The sequence below is a fragment of the Melanaphis sacchari genome, unplaced genomic scaffold (genome assembly GCF_002803265.2).
Source record: "Melanaphis sacchari strain LSU unplaced genomic scaffold, SCAv2.0 Contig2_pilon_pilon, whole genome shotgun sequence".
NCBI classification, from domain to species: Eukaryota; Metazoa; Arthropoda; class Insecta; order Hemiptera; family Aphididae; genus Melanaphis; species Melanaphis sacchari.
This window is the reverse complement of record NW_020271173.1, coordinates 4,746,398-4,761,015: the sequence shown is the minus strand read 5'-3', so window position 1 is coordinate 4,761,015 and position 14,618 is coordinate 4,746,398. Positions and strand designations below refer to the sequence as shown.

Here is a 14,618-nt window from a genome sequence, read left to right as displayed (position 1 = left end):
TTGAGAGCTGATTAATGCAGCAATACATTTGATCAAACGTTTCATTGTACTCGAAAGTAGGTACCTATTCAATTTCATTACCATGCATATGGGACCTATACTATACAAAAAGGCTCAGTTATTTTAAATTGAACGTTTTTTTTTTTTTTATTGTCAGCTTTGCATAAATGTTCTAAAACCCAACGTTTTGCGATATATTTTAGACAATTTAATAAACCCTAAACAAATAATATTAATCAACCACATAAATTAATAAAGTATCGGCACCAATGATTATTTTCTTTGAAATTCGTATATAGGTCGTAGAGGAATGTTAGGCAAAGCGAAGAGGTTAATCTTTAAAGACTTTTAGGTCATGTATAAATAAAATTTATTTTTAAAGCTTACACTATGCATTATTTTTTAGGATATGGTTATAAGTATATACTTATGACTCTTTTTTAATTTAATAGTTGATAAATAAATCTAAAAAAGTAATTTTTTCCCATGTTTCCCCGCGTTTGGACATTTAAATTTATTAATTTAATAACATAATCATTACACTTTATAAAAACTTAAAAACTTAAAACAACAATTTTTCTTATAAGAATGAATGGCATAGTTTAAAAGTAAACAGATAAAAATAGCCTCTTTATCTTTTTTTTTAACTCTAGCACGAAGATTTAACTGTCTACTTACTGCATACTTTGCACTGAATCCACCCATCAACCAATAATATAGATCTATTCACCGATACACTTCGAATGGTATACCTATATACGTACGTAAAGCTTTCGGTTGTATATGTATATACCTACTTACAAACCTATTTTATACACTTATTTATATACTAAAATAATGTACAGAACTTAAGCATAAAAATGTTCATAACCGTTTTACATATTTTATATTGAACAAATAAAAATATATTTCAAAAAAAAATTATACCTAAGTAATTATTTATAACGATTAATTTATAACAGGCATTTGGACAAGATTATGTTTATATTTAGTTGATGAGGTAATTATTTTAATTTCTAAGAAAAAAAAACTTTATTTCATAATTTTATATGACCAATGACAAAATAAATCCAGTTTTCATCAGATAATTTTATAACAGGTACCTACCTTCAATTTTAAATATTATAGCAATGTCCTAACTGGGCCCCATGTTTCCCAATATATCTATTATAGATACTTTAGACGAAGTTCCTAGTAGATAACCAATAATAGTCCACTTTGATAATAATCACTAAAAAAATTTACTTTAATCCTTACATTTTCATAAATCTGATTTTATAAATCACTAGTCATTTTAATAGTAATACATTTTGATCATCAAAGTACCTATCTCTATTAGGCGGGAATACAATAGGTGGTAGGTACTCGCCTATAATATAATACTCATTGACTCATTGTAGTATAGGTACTATATAATATAAATTATCAATACCAATGGTTCATTAACACAGTATTGTAGTATAAATTAAATGTCGAAAATGATGAATATAAATAGATGTATGAAATTTAAATTAAAATAAGTATAGGTAATGAAAATGCTGACAAGATGTGAAAATCGAATAAAATTAATTGAATACATTGCTTACATTACGTGTATGAAATATATATATATATATATATGAGAATACTATATAAATTAAAAACTTTACTACGTAAGGATATACATTTTAAAACTCCAAGTCGATTTTTTTTCCTGAAACCTTGATAACTCAAAAACTTAGTAAATCGAAAAATTTCATTTCTCTTGAATTTCGATTTATCGAGGTTCTTCTGTCTTAAGTATACAACGATGTTCAATTAAAAATCTATGGAGTAAACTAGTAAAGGTACTAAGCGATGGAGTACAAAAGCCTACATGGACGGCTAGAAAGAAAATTTATTTTATCCGCCGAAACTACTTACTTTGGAAAAAGTTTTATATTGATTCCGCTGACTACAGTTTATATATTTACACATTGATTCCGTCAGATACTGTTCATCTTAACTATAAGTACTAATTTTCTCGCGATATCGAAAAGAAACATTATTTAAAACGACGCCCCTCCTCCCTTGTATACTTAAAATTAAGTGATTTTGAAGTGTATAGGTAGTATATTTTTATAATTGACAATTGTACAGTTATAAATTATAATATTATTGATTAATACGTATATTATATTATTATATTATAAAATGTATGTTCTAGTCTAGTATAAAATAATTGTAGGTACCTAATATTGTACAATTCTAAAAAAAAAAATGTAAGTACAACTACTTTTGGTAAAATATTTGGATATATTTTAAATAATTGAACTTTGAAATTTTATTATCGTTCAAACATTAGATACATTTTCAATATATTATTGTTGTTTTTTTTAAAGCACTATTTCTGCTACTTTTTTTTTATATTTATTCCGTTGATATTATGTATGTAATTATTAATTTGTATTTTTGCAGGTATTTAATATCTAAAACATGAGTGAGTACCTAAATATGAAAATTTTTTGATGAGCTTTTGTTTTTTAATAATTTTATTTTGAATTGAAAGACTAATAGCCACTACTAATATACTTACCGATATTACTTCTCTTGATGCTCAGCGTGAATTGAATTTTATTCCTTTCTCACAAAAATGTTCAACCAAACAACAGTCGCAGAACTTTATTACCTTTTCGTCATATAGAAAAATTGGTAGGTATCAAATCTATAATAAAGCAATCGCTTACTTATTCTGGATTTAATGATGGTAAGCCGTGATGCATCTTTATATTATTTTAATGAGCCTAAGAAATATAAATTAATTAGGTATAATAAATAATACCGAAATAACATTATTGTGTGTATATTTCTGTTTCAATGTATTTTAATGAGACTTTGAATGTGTTTCCGCCAATTTTGTACTGAATGAAATTATCATTTTACTATCCGTATTTATGGCCTTATTATTTTTACATCAATATAAAGCTTCTTCAAAATCGGAAACTAATTTTGATGAAGTGAATAATGAATTTCTGAACATTATTTAACAACATACTTAAAGATGGTGCATAATATGTGTCTAACACTTAGTAAAAATTTTACGAATAGAATATAACGTCCGTTCTTGCAATATCTGATAAAAATGTTTTTTAGGTACAGTAGCCAGTAGGTAAATTACCATCTATAAACATTTGTTTACGGAACTCAGTAATTTAAAATTTGATCTTGTTTAAAAAACAATTAACATTTTTAACTAAATCAACAACAAGAATAAAGTTTTAAATGTTTTAATCCTGAACAAATTAAATTTGACACTCGTTCATTACGTTGATTACTTCTGTTCGATTTTTGAGCAGTTTTGGATATTATTATAATCTACGAGAGCTATTTAAACATCGAAAAATATTATTAATAGATGTACCTATAAACGTTTTTGTAAGTTTTGAATTGGTTAAAAGGACACTATTTATGATTTTTGAAAACCTTTCAAAACTGTCTTTCAATTTTCGTTTAAGTTCATTCGAAAATTATTTCTATATAGTTGATGCAGATTCATTCAGTTGAAATTATAATGTACACTTCCATTTTTAATGTTTTTTAATTTTTGATCTAAGTACCTACATATATTTTCGTAATACACTTTTCATTTATACATTGCCATTTAAAAGCATTTAAATAGTAAATACTTCACGTAATCTTTAAAACATTAAAAATTATTACACAAACTTAAATAATTTTCTTTTGTTCACTTGAAATTATAGAAAAGTTCACGATAAAAATTGTAATTAAGTTATAAGATAATACGAGTGTGCGACACTTGAAACACGTGGAACAATTTAGATAGCTAGATCGAAATTGTTTAAACAAAAAGTACTTTTAAGGAAAGTCTACATTTTAACAAGCATTTTAACCGTACTAATATAAATATAATATTATAGTCTTGAAGGTTTTGTAAATATTATAAGTGATAGCCGGGGGAATCGATACAAAATCGACAGAATCTATATTAGTACCGTTGGGGGGGACTAATCACCCAAACAGCAAATTCTGCATGCGAATATAGGTAGGTAATTGTGTTAATAGCAATAATTATAATTTTGTATATAAATAGGAATATAGTCTTATCGTTATTTAACCGTAATTTAGTTAAGACCCTAACTAAATTTATCATTATCAATCATAAAATCGTATAAACTAATTTCGACCTCTATGATCGAATCTAGAGGTGATGTTATTTGAATCTTACCATAACGTGTTTCCGTTGGATCATAACTTTCAAGAAACGAGAAACGTTTTAGAATTTTTCCTCAGATACGTTGCCGTACCCGATTAGTCAAAATTTCATTTTTAATTCTTTCAATATGTTCTATCAATTATATTTTATCAAATGAACCAAATTGGAAATTTATGCTGAATAAATATTTTTCGTTTAGAAAAAGCGTTTAAATCATAAATGGTACATGAACGACCTATCCCACTGTTATTTCCATTCCTACTTCAATAACGTTTTATGGGAATTTAACGTTATTCACCGATCATACAATAGTGGGAATAATATTGTTTTAGCGAATAACTATAATAACTGTAAGAAATAAGAAATTGTTATCAAAATCTCAAAATTAAATCTTCAAAAATAAAGTATTATTACTAGATACAATAGTGCTTGATATCGAATCTAATTGATAAATACAAAAAAGTATTCCTATACGCACCAAAAATGATCAAATATTCTCGTATAAACAATTATATATATAATAAAAAAAATTAATTTCATTTTAAGTTAATAAAATCCAAGCTTTTAAATTTGATTATTTTTGAATACTTGAATGACAAAAATTTACACATGCAGAATTTTACTAATAATATTAACTATGAATATATATTATATATTGTTTAATTCAACTGACAAAGAAGTTAATTAAGATAAAAAAATAATAGTAAAGACACATCAGTTAGTTAATGTATGGTGAAATGTTTATTAGAACATTCTTTATGTCTTTAAGTGTATGACAATCAGCCCTCTCGTCCTATATAACTACACATAATAGAAATACAATAACAAAAATGTCACATTGGGACATAAAATAAGAATGTCATACATTATATATTAATTAAAAATAATAATTTTTTTTTTTTTACAGGAAATAAAAAATACCAATGATCAACATTTTATTAAAAATAGTAATAATAAAAATAAACATTGGAGCTATGATCTTTGAAATCAATTTCTCACTTAAATAATAAAGATATACAAATATTAATTGTAGTTATATAGAAGTAGTCATTTAATCTATACAAGATAGTTTGCCAAAATTAGAATTTATAATTTGACTTAGTTTAATAAAACATAAAAATAATAGTAATAAGACGACAACATAATAAAATGAGTAACAAATTTGAATTATAAAAATAATACTACTTGAAAAACTCAGAAACTATTTTGTTTTAAAAAAAAAAACTTAATAAAAATTAATTTTAAAATTGTATCAAATTCAAGTAGATTATATTGATACATAATGAATTTATAATAAAATGTGTAATCTGCAGTTATTGAGTAAAATGCAGAAGTTACAACCAAAACGGATGTTATTTCAAAACAGTCTTGTCTAATATTCATGGCATATTCCGTAAACTTCCAAAATTGAAATAGCTAGTAAAATTCAATCCTTCTTGGGCATTCTTATTATTAGCAGTCATGATTGGTACACCAAATTGGCCACCTTTATTATCCAGTTGGGCAATTGGTATGTAATTGGTGATACCCATTTGCCTCATTCTGAAAAGAGTACTAGATTTACTTAAGTCTACAATAGGGATCACCATTGACATGTTATTGATTTCAGATTTGTGAGTAGATTTATGCCGATTGAATGCATCAAGACTTTGAGTAGCAAACTGACACAAGTGACACCTGTTAACATATTAAAACAGACTTTCTATGAATAAAATATAAATAAATAAATAATTATATTTTTTATTTTTTATTTTAAACCATATTTTAATCATATGCAAAAGAAACAATTACTTACTTATATGGAAATGAAACTGATTTATGTGCAATAGATAAATGTTCATACATTTTTTCAGAACTTGTATATGTTTTTGAACATATTTCACAAGGATAATACTTTTTTGGTTTATCAGGACCAGTTAAATCAACGGTATCCACACTCTAAGATAAAATAATTGTATATTAATGTAAATAAATTTACATAATTTTATGACAGTTTTTTCAGACAAATGTTAAATTTACAAAAATTATCAAATATTTGCTTAAACATTTGTATTGTTATTAATAAAAATCTTAACTTATTAGATTTCATCAATCTTATATCAATAAATAATTTAAATTTAAAGATTTTTTTGAACTGAAATAAATGTTAACTATTTCAAATAATAAATTATCAATATTTAATATGTATAAAATACATTTACATGAGCATAAACCCATAATGTTAACCAACTTAATCATTATCAATTACATGAAATAATTTATAAGTATGTATGTTAATAATATAAGTGGTAAATGTTAGGTATAATATTTATGTATATATAAAAATACTCTTATATTTACACAAATATTTTAATCAAAATGAATTGTATTATAATAACAAAACATTTGAAAAAATTACCTTGCTTGCTTATAAATATTGATTCTGATTCTTATGAATGAAAAATTATTTTTTAAATAATATTAAATACAAAATTTACCTGACTTGGTATATTACGGGGTACAGGTTTAGATACTGTATTAGAAACACTATTAGATACCTTATTAGGTACATTGCTAGATACCTTAAGAGGTGATGTAGGTATAATAGAAACAGCAGAGTTTAAGCTTAGTCCAGCAGGAATAGTTGAATTGTTTCCATTATCCACCTATGTATTTAAAACAATATATTAGTATCAATAATTTAAAATATATTTAAGTCAAAACCATAATTCAGTGCATTGAGTTAAGCACAAAATAACTTTACTTTGCCGAAGTTGTATTTTAAGGTGTTATTGCATCCACATGTGTAGTCTTCGTCTTATACACATACAATATAGTAAATGTTTGTTCACCAGTTTCAATACTGTGCTTTTAGTTATGATATTAAAGTGAATTGACCTATTATCAAACTTTTAGGTAAGAACATTATCTGTGTTGGTTTTTTATGATATTTTAATTTTAAAGTGAGTTATGTGTATGAAAAATATAAACGTTTGAAAATGACCATGATTCACTTAAAAATTATAATATTGTTAAAAACCAATAAGAGAACACAAATAATGTTCTTACCTAAAAGTTTGATAATAGGTCAATTCACTCTAATATCAAAAATAAAAGCACACTATTGAAACTGGTAAACAAAAATTTACCATGCCATATGTGTGTATGACAGAAACAACACATGAGAGTGTGACGTCCTTTTAACTCAATAATTTTATCTTATATGAACTTATAGAAACTAGTAACATGTTATTATGTAATATAAAAATATTATTAAAAGTTACAATCTAATAAAGCTTGATTTTATATCAACATAAAATAGAATGAAACTACAAAAATTACATGATTTTTAGGAACTAATTAATACTATCATAATCCACTAGAATACAAGTGCTAAATTTATTCAAATTAAGTAATTTCTTGAGTTGAAATGGTACAAGAGATAGACCATTACAATAGTAAATAAATAATTGAACTGTAATTTATAGCTAGCTTACATAAGCCAAACACTATGCCAGTTTCCTCGTACTAGAAACATTATTTAACCAATAAATTGAAAAAAAAAATGTATTAAGTAGAATTTATGATTTTAATTATTTAATATAAATGAGTATGTTCATTATTCAATAGCATATGCAAAACTATGGGCAGATCGGTCAGGCCATAAGCCTTACCTAATGTCAACGAGATATAAACTGTAGAATAAATGCAGTAAAGGATTAAAAAAATACAAAAAAACATTAACCTATATGGTAAATGGGTGCACATTTTTATCTTTATGAGTGAGCTATTCCTACTGAATAATGTATACAACTTTGATAAATAATCTTATATATTAATAAATCAATAAATACTAACATATTTTTATGTTTCTTTTTTTTAAATTCAGACTATTGGAAAAACCTCTTTATTCAGACAAAACAACATGAAGCTAATTTAGGTGTGTCCTAACAAAATGAAGTTTATTTTACTATAGACATAGACAGATCACTCATCCTTTCAACATTTTCATAAGTGTTTGAGATCTTCAAAGATATTATACTCGTGGACAAAACCAAGCTTTTATTTAAAATTTTTGGGCTTTGGCATATGCCTGCTATTATATTACTTTACTATTGATATTTTATAACTTACTAATGAATTAATATGTATTATAATAATAATATTAAATAATATTTTAATAATAAAATATATTATTATTATATTATTACAATTCAATATATTTTTTTTAATTCAAATATATAAATTTAGAAATAATAATATAAAGTTACCGTGCTAATAGTAAGCCCTCGTTTGGAAAATAAATTGACAACATCTTGTTGTGAAGCAGGAGAAACTGAATTTTTGGTTGCAGATTTGGTTAGAGATTCTGCTATGGATTTAACAATCTGAGGAGTCTTGTTCAAGGTAGTTGCATAGGAATTTCTAAATCAAAATGTTTAAATCTTGTAGTATTATCTATGTGAATACATAAATGTATCAACACTGCCCATCTTTTATCATTATAAAGTGAGCCAAACAAATCACTAAAGTTGCAATTTTGATGTTGAGTTATACTTTTTCAAAACACTATTCTTTAAAATATGTGACTAATTGACAACTTTTTAATTTAATGAAAAAAAATCATCAATTTCTTACTCATTATTTTAATTTAATTTATATTTCATAGCTATATAATGCATAGCTATAGATTGTAGAAAATTAACCCTTGTCAAGAATATACAACTAGAAAGTACATTAAAATCAAATATAGGTAGTGTTGACAACTTAATATGTTAAAGTTGAGCATAACAATAGAACATGGAATATTCTTTAGAGAATATGCAACTAACCTATCTAAGTTTGTACGTTTCATAGGCGGAGTTCCCCTCCTAGGAGTAGTTATTGGTCTTTTTAAAGAACTGCCTCTTGGAGTTGAATTTAAAGAAGCTGTTCTTCCTCCTATACAATTTAATAAATAATAAATAATTGCAATTAATAATAATATTATAATACTTTGAGACCCACTCATAGTTGATCCTCTTTGTACACTACGCCCTCTTGAAGAAATCATATGTGGCATGGTAGGCCTCATCATTGGACGCATGGTACGTTGCATAGGAACTGGCTGATTTGGCATCCTTAATGATTGTGTATATATACTAGGAGATAGGTTCTCAGGTAATGGTGGTACACCAGATTGCAATTGTTGATCAAAACCCATTGTAGGTAAACGTTGGACCTAATTATAACAAATCAATTCAAATAAATAAAAAGAAATATACCAAAATATATTATATCAATTCCATTAAAATAAATATTTGTTCAACATATACTATATTATAGAATACTTAATTTAAGATTTTTGATAAATTGAAATTAACTAGTATTAAAAAATAAAATATATTTATAACGTATTATGAATATGTTATTAATTTATTATTACCTGGTGTGCTAATTGCTGAACTGGTGATGGCATAATATTGTGAGCTAAACGTTGATGATCTAGGAATTCTTGTTGACTTGATACTACTAAGTGTTCACATTCTTTAAAAGAACATTTGAAATGTTTTGTAGTTACTTTATGATCATTTAATAATTCAGGAGAATCAAATTGTACACCACAAACATCACATGAAAAAAATGGTGGTGGAAAAGACCCACCATTTTGAGCTAAAAAATTTGGTGCCCTTTCTATTTGTACGGGTGGTGGCATATTAATTAGAATCGCAGTACGGGGATCAACTAAATCATCAAAAGAACGGACATTGATTTTAACCTTTTGCTCTTTAACTTGCTCTTTGACTTGCTCTTTGACCTGCTCTTTAGTTTCTTTCTTTTCAACACCATTTTGTGGTTGGGATACTTGAGTATTGTCATTTTCATCATCATCTTTTAAGACAACTATTTCACTTTCCAAGTCTGATTCTTTTAATAGTTCTTCTTTCAATGTTTTAAATCGTACCTTAGATTCCTCTTTCTTAACCACTGTAGAATTTTGAGGTAAATCTTCAGTTTTTAAATCTACTACTGTATTAATAGATACATTTTTCTCTTCAGATTTAACTGAAACAGCTGGACTAGGTCTTTCAGTAAATGATTCTTGAGAATCATCTGATAATATTTCTACATCACTGTCATCAAAACTATTAGCATTTTGAGACTCTCCTTCAGATTCTTTTTCATTTTCACCTTCATCAACAGAGGGTGATTTTTCAGAAGTTTTTTCTGGTTCAGAGTCCTTTGGATTTTCACAATCTTCTTCACCAGAAACACTTTCAGCTGTAGGTGGAAGTCTTCTTACAACCTGAAATTAATTAAAATATATATAATTTAATAAGAAAAAAGAAGAATTATATAATAGAAATCGAAGGCTTAAAATAAATATAAACTCAAATATAACATAAAGTTTCTCACTTCAAATGATTGGGTGGATTCCCTGGAAGAACTACTGCTACATGACCTTGTTTTTTTTAAAGTCACTTTGATTGATGACCCAGCCAATTCTAATGGAGTTGATACTGCTGTAGGTATATTTTGATCATCTTCTGAATAATTTAATTACAAAAAAAAAAAAAAAATGAATCAATATTAAAAATTAAAATTTGGCTAAAACATATACTTTGCTTAAATACATTTGATGATTTTAAATTAACGTAAATACGAATTAAAAATTAAGCCTGCACCACATTAGGAAGTTTTTGGTATTAAAATTACAAATGTTATTAATTTGCATTGAATAATATCAAAATTGTGTAAATATTATGTTTTCAAGCTTTTTAACAAAGAAATAAAATATTGCCACTAGTAAAACTAATATCTAAATTCTTAAATCAAAATAAGTTATTATTGATAATCAGTACATAATTTTATAACATTACTGATTTCAAATAAACATTTTTTTTCTAATAATATTTTATAGTAATTATTTTATACAACTACTGTTTTAATCAGTAATCTTTAAATAATTTTTTAAAACAACAACAATAATAATCATGATGCACAGAATAAATAAAAAAAAAATAATATACATTATTGCAATGATTATTATTTATTGTTAATTAGTGTTAGACTAATAATGAAGTTTAAAAAAAAAATTATAATAATGAAAAGTACTTTTAAATAAAAATTAAATCAAATTACCTTCACTCTCCGGATTTGAACAATTAGAGGACGACTTACTGTCAGGTTTCATTTTTGATTTTTCATTTCCTGTTATAAATAATTAAATATTAACATTATTATGAAAAAATCATGAACTAAAGCATAATCTTTATTGAAGAGTATTTTTAAAAATCTACCACAATTAACAAAAAACAATAATTAATACCACATGTAAGTTGATAAAATATATTTTTATCACAAATATAAAATCAATCACCACTTTGGTTATGATTCAACAAAGTAACTACATAGATTTATAAATACCACAGATGTTTTTATCTTGAAATTATAATTAAAATTGCATGGTATTATAATTCATTATATAAAAAGAAATATTCTGGGAGTACCGTAATCTGAATAAAAGCTCATTCCCGGATTGCACAAAGTAGAACCGTGCACCTTACTTAGCTAGAAACACTAAACATTGTTTTATCAAATTTTGGTTTGTAATACATTATGAACCTTGCGCATTGTTAAGACTTGTAAAAAAAATGGCTAAAAAAAATTTCAGTTAACTTTCACAAATGTGATTTAATTATCTAATAAAAGCAAAAAATAAATTCCTGACAAAAATTTGATGGAAAGATGTTTGTGGCATCCAGCTCTATACAGTTTGACAAAACACCTTGTGGCCTATTATTTATTCGAACACATAGAGAAGAAACAGTTTAATCCAGAGATTCCTTAATTTTTTCAGCCAGGGAACCTTTTTTCCAGCAGTTTTTTTTCGTGAAGTTCATATTACACATGATATGAATATAGAAACAAGAATAATAAGATATTTATTAATAAATGAAACAATAGTATTAATAGAACTGGAGAAAATATTATTTATTGTTTAAAATTTATGTCTACAAAATAAGTATAAATCTATAATATATTATTATATTATAGCAAAGTTAATTAAAAAAACAATGTTATGTGTACACGTCTTAAAGTATCTTTGTGCGATGCAATGTACTTGCTTTTTGAGACAAAGTTTATCAATGTCCGATGTCACAGAAGCTTATTAAAGACGCATAATATCCTCTAATAATTGTTTAATTATTAAATTTTTATGGTAAAACGAACGAAGACCTTGAGAAACAAATGCGGAGCCCTAAGTATTCTACAGAGCATAGTTTGGGAATCGCTGGTTTAATCTATACAACAAATGTAATAGCTTTCACTAGAAAGCAGATTTTTAAGTTTTTCAATTATATTTTACTAGTTGATTCGACAGACGTTGTCCTGACCCAACTACGATTAACTGTGAACTGTAATCGATTTCCACATAATAATAAAATGCAACTCAATAGGAATTAAACGCAACATCTTTTTGTTGTCGATTTTGATTAAATTGATTTCATACCACGTTTTGCGTTAATTGTCAGTCTGACCTGTTTATTTTACTATTAAAAACCAACTGTATTAAAATCCTATTTGACTGAATAAAAAAAAATTAAACATAAAAGGTCGAGACTATATTTAAAAAAATACCTTCATTGTATCTAAATGTATCTGTTTTTTACTACATTTACAAATCACAAAATAAAGCACTAACCAGAGTTGTTTGCTCTATTTCTACTTGGATTTTTATTTTGATTTTTCTTCTCTTTTTCTGAATCCATTGTACACGTTCTTGTATAGACCATTTACTTTTTGTTTTGAAAAGTCCTTTTATTCACATAAAACAATAAAATAAAAATTTTTTTAATTTAATAATGATAAATTAATAATGTTGGAGTATTTAGCTAATTGGTCAGTAAAATTGATTGATAAGCAAATATTAGAGTAGAATTTCAGATTATATCAATGCGTTCTAATCGTAGAAGCAGATGCAAATACCACAAAATAATCAGAACTTCTGATGCGATCTCGTCTAAGTATATGGTTGAAAATCACTCTGGTAGCAGACAGATAATCCAAAACTATTAGATAACTAGGGCAGTAGACCCTACTTATGATTTGCAACACATTTACTGAGGAAAATTTTACAAGAATCGTTGAAACACAAGCAGTACAGTAATATAATTTTAACACATAAGTATTTTATTATAAATTTAATAATAATAGTGCCGAGAAATGGAGTATGGGGTAGGTGGATACCAATACTAATATCCATTGTACACGAACATCCCGAAACGAAAAAAAGATGAACGAGTCACAACAACCAATATCAATAAAAGAATCTACAAAAAATGTATATTAAGTAACAATTACGTATAATCATTTAAAAATCTCGAAACACGGTCGATAAGAATTTCCAGGATAAAGAAGTTTGATTCACCCGAAATTGTCGTACGATCATGTCGCGATACGATCCAGACACCACACTAGGAGATACAGTTCGGGCGGACCGTCGATCGACTTTACCAGCTTACCTTTTTTATCGTTATGTTTATTAAGTCAGGTTCCATGTGCCAGTGCAGATGTTCACGCACACTCAAAAGACATGTGACAACGATGATTAGGTGTGATTATTTAAACGAACGACGAAAGACTCCGCCGTAGGAGTCGATCGGGTACACGCGCACGATACACAATATTTTTAATTTTTAATATTAAATTATCTTTATTAGTTGTTTTTCACGTATCATTATCAACGGCGGCGGCAAGAATAATAATTATCATAATGTGCCGGAGAGGAGAGCACAATAATAATAGTAATAGTAATAATAATAATAATAATAATAATAAATTGTTAACGACGACGAGGACGAGCGGCGGCGTGATATCTGGCCCGAAACCAGACCGCCGACAAATGACAATCGATATGCGCGGACGAACGCGCAGGCGCGACACCGTACACGATAAAAACCTAAAAACCACAAAAGGGAAGTCGTCAACGGAAAAGAAACACTGACGCCGAAGCGAACGCGGAACGACGGACGAAGAGCAACGGCTCACGGGCGGACTCGGCGGAGCGAGTCGTGAGACTACGACGGCGCACGAAGTGTACCGGCCAGAGACGCGAAATCAAGAGCGCCGCCCGGTGACCGCGTCCGACGGACGAGTGCTGCTCACTGCTCACTGCTCCGGTCGGGAGTTCGGGACGAGTGTCGCGCACTGTCCCGAACGCCGTCGCGTCGCCCACCGCAGCGCCTTTCCGGCCAGGCGTTATTGAGCATTTGAGCACGCATAGGCCGTGCGCGCCGCGAGTTTGCCGCCACATAGTACATTGTCGTTTCGTCGCGTGTTCTTGCTCGGTTGTGCGCGCGCGCACCGCCGCCGCCGGCCGACCCGAGCGCGCGCGTCCGTGCCGATCACCGGGCGTCGCGGGGGGGAGGGGAGAGGGGCATTGTGATTCGTGAACAACAATATC

At 27.6% G+C, this 14,618-nt stretch overlaps 1 protein-coding gene across 3 annotated transcripts; it reads right to left on the bottom strand.

Annotated features, from left to right (window-relative positions):
• Positions 1–5,385: 5,385 nt before the first annotated feature.
• Positions 5,386–14,438, bottom strand: LOC112595937. Of its 3 annotated transcripts, none has more exons than XM_025341344.1 (11): positions 13,678–14,438; positions 12,858–12,970; positions 11,294–11,362; positions 10,568–10,698; positions 9,597–10,457; positions 9,179–9,392; positions 9,004–9,112; positions 8,443–8,596; positions 6,670–6,837; positions 5,988–6,130; positions 5,386–5,869 (listed from the first exon to the last, which is right to left on the bottom strand). In XM_025341344.1, exons 2-11 carry the CDS (start codon positions 12,946–12,948, stop codon positions 5,572–5,574), a joined length of 2,238 nt encoding a protein of 745 aa, XP_025197129.1. In that variant the 5' UTR covers positions 12,949–12,970; positions 13,678–14,438; the 3' UTR covers positions 5,386–5,571. The 3 variants fall into 3 exon arrangements, with proteins under 3 accessions (XP_025197129.1, XP_025197130.1, XP_025197131.1); XM_025341345.1 differs by having other exon boundaries at positions 6,754–6,837; positions 13,678–14,437; XM_025341346.1 differs by lacking the exon at positions 12,858–12,970 and having other exon boundaries at positions 13,678–14,437.
• Between the last annotated feature and the right edge of the window lie 180 nt (positions 14,439–14,618).